This window comes from Microtus ochrogaster, chromosome 1, assembly GCF_000317375.1.
Source record: "Microtus ochrogaster isolate Prairie Vole_2 chromosome 1, MicOch1.0, whole genome shotgun sequence".
In the NCBI taxonomy this organism is placed as follows: Eukaryota; Metazoa; Chordata; class Mammalia; order Rodentia; family Cricetidae; genus Microtus; species Microtus ochrogaster.
The window spans coordinates 38,290,746-38,301,730 of NC_022009.1; the positions used below are offsets into that span (position 1 = coordinate 38,290,746).

A 10,985-nucleotide genomic window follows, 5' to 3' on the forward strand; every position below is an offset into this window, starting at 1 on the left:
TCTTTGACTTTTTTCTTTCCCCCTCCACTCAGAGTTGAGTAGAAGGACTGGGTAGTTTCATGGCTGGGCTGAGTGTGTGTTTTGGGGTACTCCTTTCTGGGCCATTTACGGGCAAGCATCTTTGTATCACTGAGCCTCAGTTTTATCTGTAGATGGAGGTGCTGAACTGCCCAGACGGGACGTGAGGATGGTCACCACCCCAGGGCAGGGTCCATCACCCTTTGCTCACTTGTCTCCCAGCCATGCCTGAGTTGGGCAGTTTCTGCTGAGGTTGTCCTTCTGGGCTGTCATCTAGCTGCCTTGGTGCTGGGCAGAGGTTGACAGGCCCCAGGATAATACCTCTGCCTGGTCACAGGTACCAGGTCAATGCTGGACTCCCCAATATGGCTTCTGTGCTACTCATGTGTCAATGACCACAGGCGTGGGACCATGGGGTATCTGACGTATGGGGCAGGAAGAGTATACTAGAACATAACAGGTCTTAGGTCCAGTTTTGAGAATAGGGAAACAGAGGTAGGGAAGATGAAATAGCACATTGAAGCTGACACACCAAACTTTTAGGCATGAGGATTTTGTAGGTCATGCAATCATGCCAGGCTGGGATGTGGTGCTGGACCCATGGATGCCGGCTACTAGGACCAATCATTCAATCACTCATCAAACATGTCTATGTGGCCTAGCACGCCTGCACACAAAACCTGCGATGAAACCCTGGCTTCGGAAACCCAATGTCTCACGGGGTAAGTCAGATCCTCCTACAGTCAACGCAACCTCTGATTGTTGGGCTGGCGAGTGGCTCTGCTGGCTTCAGACGGGAATGTTATCTCTTCATGTTCTCCGCCTGTGCACCTCAGCTAAAAGCCAGCAGGTGAGGGACTTCCAGGTGGGGATGATGGAGACTGGGCTCGGCCTTAGCAGTCTGCCTAGCAAGAGCATGTGCATTGACCAAGGGACAGGGACATCACTGCCACCCCAGGCAGAGCCAATTCCAGAATCCCAGCTGGTATTTGAGAGCCAGGTCCCAAGGGTTCAAACCCTGCCTCAGTCCACCCGTATTCAATGTGGTGATATTCTGTTTAATAATTCAACTAACTTGCCTGAAGATCAGAGTGCAGAGCTAAGTCACTAGAGGCCAGGCGGTGTTAGCTCACACCTTGAATCCCAGTACTTGGGAGTCCCACGCCTTTAATCCCAGCACTAGGGGGATGGAGGCAGGAAGAGAATAGAAGGTGGGAGGAGTCAGGAGCTCATACGCAAGTTTGATGGAGACAGTTGCAGTCTGAGGACGCAGTCTGAAGACAGGATCGGGTAGAGGTAAAAGGTCTCTCTAGTGGCTAGCTATACTACTTCTCCCATCCCCCAGCTTTCACCCCCTAATACCTGACTCTGGGTTTTTATTATCAGTACCTATTAGAATTCATGCTACAATTCACTACCTAGAGTGCTTGGCCAGCCTTTCTGACCCTCCCAGAGCCTCGGTTTCCCAGTATGGAATTCAGTTTGTACTGAATTGTGGTAGGGCCTGACTGTGTGAGACAGCACAGACCCCAAATTCCTACAGCAGCGGAGGACATGGTAGGACAGAGGTAGGAGGCAGGAGGTCTTCGCCTAAATGTTTCCAGCGAGCCCTACTTCTCACCGCTGCAGCAACCTGCCCCTGAGGCAAGGCAGACCCTGCATGAGATCACTGCTGAACCGTGGTTTTCTTCAGGCTCAGACACCTCTTGACAGTTATGTAATTACACGAACTCCCACTAGGCTACCAGAGACCAAAACCATCCAGCACCAAGACCAAGTGGCAACAGAACACAGGGACACTTTGTCACCAGAAGACCCCATCCCAAAGATGAGCCCCCTGCATTGTCATTACCACAGGAAGTAAAGAGAGAGGCTGGGCAGAAGCCAGTGTGCAGTGGCTTTGTCCAAGAGCATCTGGCATGCAGATGTGCACAAGACACACGGGTGCGGGGCGGAGTGGGGGGAGGGGGCAAGCAGGAGTCGTCACAAAGCTCGGGCGTGGTCACTGCTTAGCTCTGCAGGTAGGACAGTAGCATAAAAAGCCTGTGTGAGCTCTCAATGCAGGGAGCCTCGGGGAGATGTCACCTCCTATGTCCTGTAGGGGCCCCTCCAAGATGCCAAGTTTCATTAGATCCAGGGAGCAAAGAAAACTCAACCGTTTCTGAGAAAGGTACCTCATGAGGTGGGGGAGGTACCTCCCGGTCATAAGCAGAGGGAAGGGGACCCAAGTAGAAGGGGCCGTGTTGCTGTGGTAGTCAGCCTTCCTCTGCACAGGAGAGTAGGCCGGCACTGGCCTGGCAGAGAAGAAGGGTTGAGGCTCAGGCCTTTACGAGGGGAGGGTCTGTGGAGGAGCCTTGGAGCATGGTAGCAGCAGTGCCGTAGTAGGCCTACCTAAAACTGGGAGCCGCTCGACCCCAGAAGTTCCCACTAGGAGCCATGGCACCTTCCCACCCATACTAGAGGTGGGCTCCTTCAGACCAGTGTGAGGGCTCTGGAATGACAGGAGCAGTGGTAGGATCCTACTGGTCACGTGACTGACTTGCACAGGGACTGTAAAAAGGCCGGCAGACCCTCCCAGGGCATCAGCTCTAGAGTCAGCAGGGTGTGAATACTCTAGACTAGACAAGGGCCAGTAGAAAGGCTGTGTTCTTCCGTCTCCGAATGCCTGTCCACCAGACACTATTTGCTCCAGCTGTTAAAAACTCAGCTTCTTGCTGTGGCCTTAAAAAAAAGTATGTGTGTGGGGACCCTGTAAATGCTCAGAGACCAAAAGACAAGACAGTTGGAGTATGTCTCAAATACTCTCTGCCCACTCCAAGGTAGGACCTGAACCCGGGGCTCATATTTCCTCCGCAAGCCCCAGTGGTCCCGTCTCTACTCCCTATACTTTTTTTTTAAAGATTTATTTATTATGTACACAGTGTTCAGCCTCCATGTATGGCTTCAGACCAGAAGAGGGCGCCAGATCTCATTACAGATGATTGTGAACAACCATGTAGGTTGCTGGGAATTGAACTCAGGACCTCTGGAAGAGCAGTCAGTGCTCTTAGCCTCTGAGCCATCTCTCCAGCCCCTATTCCCTATACTTCTGAGTTGGAGTTAAGAGTTCAAGCTGAATGCCTGGCTTGCTACACAGGCGCTGAGCTCTGAACTCCTGTGTCATGACGGCACAGCATTCTCGGTTACCGTTTCTCCAGCACCCCCATCGGTCTACCGGGCTCAGGGTGGTTTTTCCTCCACTGATGGGGCTCACACCTGGCATAGCCCCCTAAATAATCTGAGGGTTCAGTGGATCCAGTTCTGCAGGCTAGCCTACCCACAGTGTGTGGCAAATCTAGACACTTCTGTGAACCAGCAATGACCTTGACCAGACCCCACTCATCTGAGGATGGACACCAGCGGCTAGTGTTCTGCAGCGCTGTGTTGGGGGAAGTCACATATCTCGATCTTTAAAGCACCCGCAAGAATGTGGCCCCAAGTCCCTGCTCCCGTCTCCACTCCTGGAAAAGTGTAACTGTCCCCAATACCCGCAGAGACCTGTGGAAAACGCCACACCGCCCAAGGTGTGACCCTGGAGGAGGAGCTCCAGGGACTGGAACCCTTGTCTTCACCCCGCCTGTTCTGAAGGCTGAAAAGCCAACGTGTCTTACCAAACATCTTTTCTTTAATGATTGTGACCACGTATGAAGTGTAGTTTGATCTCAGTAGTTTATTCTGGAGACAAAGCAGTGCGAGAGCCGGCCACACTTCCCACCCCCGTATTCAGAGGCAGGCCTGGGAAGGCGACATACAGACATCAGGTTCAACACTCAGGTCCTGTAAACGTGGTTCATTCCGGGGTTCCATTCCCAAGAAAGCCAACCAGCCCCTCCTCACCCGAAGGATGCTCAACCATGGCCCTACTTGGCAGCCTCCCCAGGGCTGCAGGGTACTTCCTCTAGTGTCCTCCATCTTATCTGGACCTAAGGACAATCCAAAGGCCTAGTTCTCTTTGCAAAGTGAGCTGATATCTTAAGACACAAGATCACCCTTGGGGGAGCCCTGGGCTGATCATCCAGGGCTCCACAGGTATCCTTTCCTGTGGGCACTGGGGCCAGTGGGTAGTCTGCCAGCTGCTGTGGGGACAGAGTGAGTCTGAAGTGGGGCACAGCTCCCTTGGGGGCTTGCCTAGTGCTCGGTGCAAGGGACTTGCTGTGGACACAGCAGGGCTGTGCTGGGCCTTGCTGTACCAGGAGGGGCTGGTGTGTGTGTACAGGAGCAGCCCTAGCGACGGCCTCCTCTCACCTGAAAAGAGGGACCCAGATGATGGCATGGAAAAGCAGGCATCCTCGTGGGCTAGAACACTAGGTCAGCTCTTCAGTTCCCTGTCTCAGGAGCCACCTCGAAGAGATGAGGAGGTGGAGGCCTGGAGACTCGTGGAATGATTTGTTCAAAATCCCAGCACAAACCCTGGGTCCCGACAGACCCCTGGACTCCTAGCTAGGTAGCCTCCTTCCTGGGTCCCAGTGAGCAATAGAGCCAGGCTGTAGAGTACAGTAGCCTGGTGTATTCTACAGAACCAGTAAAGACTGGCAATAGTTACGGGGCTTTGGCTCCACCCACTGGAGGCTTCTTTTCCCTTCCCACAGCCCAGACCCCCAGTACAGAGCTCCCAAGGGGTCAACTGCTTCCCTGGCTTTGGAGAAGAAGGGTCAGCTGCACAGGGGCAAGGGTTAGCTTTGGAGAAGACCACATCTGAGAAAAAAGGACAGTGAGGTCGGTGTGGGCAGATGTGGGGAGGGGAGGAATGGGGGAAACATTCACCCTTTTGCCTGCTTAGCTGCAACAGCCTGGCCAGATACGAGCTCCTTCCAGGGTGCCCGGAAGCATGGTCCACACAGCAGCCATGAAGACAGACAGACATGCACACACACACACACAGACACACACACACACACTTGCATGACAACCACACACACATGCACACACCCCACTTCACATTCAGACCTAGTGTTGAGAACACAAGCGTGTGTAAACTCAGTGAGGAGATTTGCACAGGACTCAGGCGGCATCCTCGACGCTGGACCACTTGGTGCTCTGCTCTGTCTCCCCCCCCTCATTCCGATCATAACATCAGAAAATCAGGTAAAAATTTAAAACAGAGAAGCATCAGATCACTGGGAATTCTTAGTAGTGTTCCCGTTCGGAGCTGCTGGCCCAGTGAGTGTGTTCCACGCTCTGCGCCGCCCCTCTGGGTCCTGGGCTCTGTGACTATTGTGAGGAGGCCTTGGTGGCCAAGGAGGCCACACAGTGCTGCTGGAAGCTGGGTGACACACTGGTGGTGCAGCCAAGTCTCTGATGTGGCAGCTTGGCAGAGCCACCGGCGCCCATGTTGCCTGCTTCGGTCTCAGTCTTCCAGGTTGTGTCCTGGCCCTTTAAGCTGCCACAGCAGCCAGGGTTGGCACTGCACGTCCGCTCACCAGCCAGGCTGCCCGCCTGTTCCGCCAGAAGCCTGCTGTGCCTCAGCGGGGCCACTTCCTCCAGGGCAGCTCCGCCTGTGCTCTGGCCTTGCAGGACTGTGGCAATGTGGTTCAGGAGGTCGGTAAAGAACTCGCTCACACCCTCATAGCCTGGAGGGGAGAGACAGAAGGTACTGGGCATCAGCCAGGGAATATGAGAGGAGAAAGAAGCAGAAGTAACGGGGCTCCCGGGACTTGGGGGGCATTTTCAGTATCGCAGAGTGGTGGGAGCCACAGACCCTGGTGCACATGGTCCCCAAAGCTGGCCCTTGACCACTGTCTAATCCCTGAGTGTGAAATTCCACAGCTCCAGCTGATACAGATGAATCTTGTTTTCGTTGGGCATTTCCCTGGCTCACCCACTGCTATAGTTTGGGTAAGTAGTGCACGTTCCAAAGTCCACATGTTAAAACATTAGTTATTAGCTCAAGGAGTTGCTGGGAGGGGTTGGAAGAGCCCGCTAAGGAGACCGGCTAGCCATTTCAGACACACTTTCTCTCCCCTTAGGTAACCAGTGGCCTCTGCCAGTACTTCCCATATATCTGCCCTGTCACAGGCACAAATCAATGGAGAGAAATCATCATGGACTGAAACCTTCAAAACCCAAATAACTAAAATAACCTTTCCTCTTTAAGCTGATCATCTTGGCTATTTTGTTCCAGTAACGGAAAACGAAGGAACACAACCAGCCAACACTGACATGATGCAGTCAGACGGCAACGCCAAAATGTATTCCTCATACGCTTACTGATAAACTGCGAGTCTGGCCTCAGACCTGGGTCCTGGTCACTGTATCCTATCTGGAGGCTCAACTTTCTTGTCCACAAAACACAGAAGGCCAGCTCTCCACACAGGAGGGCTAGACCTGGGTGGGTCTGAGCCAGAAGCCACAGCCCAAACCAAATCTGTTCCCTCTTGCCCCAAACACCTTCAGGGATGCAATCTGTGTCCCAGACTCTGAGGACCAGCACCTAGGAACAGACTGCCAAGTCCACCGTCTCTGGCACAGAAACTTATGGTAACCATGGGGACAGGAGTACACTTTCACACACATGCACTCATACATGCGTGCACACTGCAGACACAATGCCAGAAGAGACCCCAGGAATTACCCAGCAAGCTTCAGATTTGGGGTGAGGATTTGGTGACTTCCAACAAACTACTTCCAAAGAGATAGGAGGCGAGATCTCTCACCTTCTCGGAAAGAGGTGTCTCGATGAGAACTGGTACCATACTATAGGTAGAAGCTGAGGTGACAACTGTGTGGGGGCCAGGCCCCTGGGCTATCTTGTGTCTTTTGGCAAACCACCCTGTGATTCTGAGGAAGCCCAAAGCAAGGGCACTCATGGTGATGCTAACAAGGCGGCTGGCACAACGCATCATTACACATGTCAATGCCATCTTCACACTCTGTCTCCAAGTAGACAGGAGATGAAGGAGTGCCAACCATGGAGGGGAAGATGGCAACACTTCTGTGCTGGTGTTCCCAGAGTGTCAGAGTGCCAATCACTGGGCTATGAGCTTCATGGTCCTTGGCTCACTGCCCATGCTCCTCAGCCCATCTTACAGGAGACCTGGAGGCTCTGTGAGGCTCCAGGTTACAAAGCTCCTACGTGACAGAAGTGTGGTGCGACCCAGATCCTCTGATATTATCTGTTTTTAGCACCTAGTACCGAAAGGCCCCACTGTGGGACTCAGTATGCTGGTAGCTCTGGGAGTGAGGGTGAAGGGCAGGACAGACATGGGGCTAGGTATGATACAGGGAGGGGAACCAGGACCCAGTTGAGTTGCTAAGAAACCGAGGAGGCCGCTCCCTAGTAACCATTCTGCTTTTGCTCCCAGATGAGGCCCGGGGGACCAGGTAGACTAGATCAGTGAGCGAGGGGAAACGTCCCAGAGTATAACAGCCACTTCCTTGGGGACCTGTGATAAACAGGCTGAGGTAGGTTGGCGTTTTCCAGCCTGGGAGGTGAAAACTAGCAGGGGAGGGTGCCAGCTCCATGCCCAGCACCATGCAAACCTATTTGTCTGCAGCATGAGAAATGCTCTCACTCGTACAGAAGCGAAAGTAGGGGCTAAAGTGAGGCTACCTAGACCATCACAGTGAAGAAGTGGGCCAAGATCAGAACCCCGGTGTTCTAAGACATTAAAGGCCTTAGGGTCGGTGTGGAGGCTCTGGACTAATGGGTCCTAGTCCTGTGGGGACTGTAACCATGGATGCGGTTCTTTAGCTCCCAGCATCACCTCTCATGGGCAAGCAGAGCTCACAGCAGCTTCCTCATGCCACAGAACACGGCAGGGCCAGCAGCACAGGCTGCTTCTGCCACTCAGGTTTCCTCATCTCCCAAGCTGGGTGTTCTGACAGAGCTTCCACCTACCCCAGTGCCCCCCATGCTTCCCGAGAAGAAGCAGGACCAAGCCCGTACCTCTGCTGGGCCCAGAGGGCTGGATCTACACCTTGGACGGGAAACCGAGTCACCTCTCAGACACTAGCTTCTCTTTGCCTGAGGCCCCTGGGACTATAGGACCCTTCGGCCATCCCTCGGCACAGGCTTACCATCAATCTGGTAGTCACAGACCCACCCCACATCTTCACTTCTTTATGATTCTCCTGACACAGCACTATATTCCCCACTCTATACCCTAGCTTTCCTCAGAGGTTCCACCGCCTCCACCCACGAGTTGGGAAACTCAGTGGGCTGGGTCTGAGTATGCTGGCTGGATCCTCCCCTTTGACCCTGTCCCGTCCCATTTCACCCCTCCTGGTACCCAAGCTGGTCCACCTCCAGTGTCGGTTCCTTCCCTTTGCGGAACTCTTGGGCACCCATACGTGACAGAGCGGCCACCGGCGGCTCTGCTCTCCATCTTCTTCCGCCCGACTGTGGTGTGAGGGCTGACAGCAGGACAGGTAGCCTCTGGCAGATGCCAGCTGAATGTTGGAGCTGTTGGGCTCTTTGGGGTCCCTAGTTTTCTGCTGTGAACTGTGATGCTGTGGAGTGGCTCATGTACTCTCTGACCGGTTAAGGGGATACAGGCACTGAGTACCCAGGATGCCTGGGGTTTGGTGAGGTGGCTTCCTAGTCACGCATGCCCCTGGGCAGCAAGGGGGAGCTTGCTATTCCTCCACATCAAGAAAATGAAGAATAGCCAGGAACACTAAATTGCCAGCTACTCAGGAGGCTCGAGGGGTGGAAGTGGGTATGAGCTGAGAGCGTAGGGCCAGCCGAGGCAGGGATACCTGGGTCTGGAGAAGTACAAGGCCCTGCTCTGGGGTCTTGGAGACCAAAAGCTAGACTCCAAGTCTTTTTCATCTGATCCCCAACCCCCACCCCAGGATTCTAGGACAAGGTCTTGTTATGTAGCCCTGGATGGCTTTAAACTCATGGCAATTCTTCTGCCGTAGCCTCCCAAGTGCTGGCAGACTTCTAGACCTCTCAGCTGCAGCGATGATGCACAGGCCACCGGTCTTAGGATCTCCAGGACACACAGGAGCTTGTGAGCGCTCGTGTGGACATTAGACCTGCTCTCCCAGCCAGCCCAATGGTTCTAGAATAGGGCTCGGTTGGTATTATTCCCCAGGACACCTGACTGAGTGGAGACTGAGGGATACTCAGCGGGGTGAGGTTCCAGCAGAGAGCAGGGAGGGGATGGAGAGAGACGGTCTTTGTGGCAGCAGGCACTATAGTGGGAAAGCCAAGGCAGGGCGTGGGCCTGGATCTCAGCCTTGCACTTCAGGATACTGGAAGCTGCACCTGGATAATGGAGGGGCTGGCCCTGCCATTACATGCTGTGTGACATCAGAAGAATGCTTCCACTGGAGGGGCCTCCATTTCCCTACCCGTGAATGATAGGGGGTTGAGTCTTTTCCAAGTTCCTTTTACTCCTCTGGGTCTAGTAGGACCAATGGATGGGCTGATTAGGCCAGCTAAGGCTGACGACAGGATCGAAAGATGGGGGTGAGAGAATACAGTGTTGTGGGGTGCTTAGATGGGCGTGCCCCCACAGTTAGCCATCCAGGGCTTCACTGATCTCGGCATCTTAAGAGCCGAGACTGCAGAAGGTAGCACTTGCTCTAGACTGCAGAATGAGGTGGGCTCTCCCATGTCCAGTCAAGCTGACTCATTTCCCACCCCCTGAAGACACCAGGTAGCCAGGGGATCACCAGCGCAGGGTCACCTTGCCCTGCTGCTCACCTGGGAAGGCGTTGACGTCAATGACAGCGTGCTGCCCGGTCTGGTTGTTAATGATGATGTCAATTCCAAAGAGTGACACTCCCAGCGCCTGACGCAGTGCCCGGGACAGTTCCCGGATGACCTCATCACTGGGCCTTTCGAACACACCCTCGATCTTGTCCAGCTGTCAATACAGACACAAGTCAGGCTTCTGGGGCTAAGATGTAACACAGGTGTAGTCCCCTCTCATGAGAGGACCTACCGTCCTTCTGGCCAGCGGATGGGACCAACCCACCACGGCCAAGCCTGCCAGGGTCTGGAAGACCAAGGACTCTACGTAAGGGTGCTTACGGCTAGTGTATGAAGCAGGGTGCTTAGTGTTCACGCACTACTGAGGCTGGTATCAGTATAGGAGGCCAGGGGCTGGTCCAGGGTCACAGAAGCTAGAAGTACAGGGCAGAATTTGAATCCAGATTTTCGGTTTCGAAAACCCAGTCCTTTTGGGAGCGAGAAAGGAGACGGACTGTTACAGAAGCAGACAGAGGTGAAGAGAGTACCAGGGCCAGAGCTTGAAGGCAGAGAAGACCAGGAACCAGTCAGGGAGAGATGGGGCACAGGGGTACTGACCAGCACCACGGTACCGCGCCATCTTTGCCGGCATCCTATAGGAGTAAGGCTGAGGGCCTAGGGAACCGAAGCAGCCATGTGCTTTTCTCTTCCCAGCTGTGATGACCTAAGTACCTGAAAACAGCATCCCATCCCACGTGACCAGTACTCTCCCAAAGACGCTGCTGGCAGATGCTCTTGCCTGACTCTAAGCCCAGCTTCCTGCAAAGTTCTCCACAGGCTTCTGGTCTGAGTCAGCCTGCCCTGCCCACAACATCTCCAGTGTCACACATTTTCTGCTCTAGTGTGGATGACCTGGAAAGGTACGTGACCTCACATACAGCTGTCGGCCAGGACCCCCGAGGAAGAGGAGGCCCAGAGAGGGACCGCAGGGTAAGGGTATGGATTTAAATGCCATCAGAGATTTCTCAGTTCTGTGGATGTGGGGAAAGTACCAGGCCCGTGCCTCCGTTTGCGTATCTGTACAATGGGATTGATCAGGCCTCCATCTTAGATCTGCTGGAAGGGATACCAGGGAGGGGACTCCACAGGTCTGTCTGTGAGGAGGTGTGGCTCGGCTCCTGAATACAAGGACACAGACTACACAGCCTCCTGTCGAAGTCACTCACAATAGTGTACACACTAACTGCCAGTAAGCACTGAGTTCTTGTAGTAAGGAGCGGCAGGCTAC

At 54.0% G+C, this 10,985-nt stretch overlaps 1 protein-coding gene across 2 annotated transcripts in view; it reads right to left on the reverse strand.

Annotated features, from left to right (window-relative positions):
- Positions 1-3,713: 3,713 nt before the first annotated feature.
- Itpk1 (inositol-tetrakisphosphate 1-kinase) overlaps positions 3,714-10,985 on the reverse strand; it is a 136,502-nt gene continuing 129,230 nt past the window's right edge. For both annotated transcript variants that reach the window (XM_026780791.1, XM_026780794.1), the window contains 2 exons: positions 9,710-9,872; positions 3,714-5,627 (listed from right to left, as the gene is read on the reverse strand). In XM_026780791.1, coding sequence (XP_026636592.1) covers positions 5,269-5,627; positions 9,710-9,872 — 522 coding nt within the window. In that variant the 3' untranslated portion in view covers positions 3,714-5,268. The remainder of the gene's footprint in view (positions 5,628-9,709; positions 9,873-10,985) is intronic.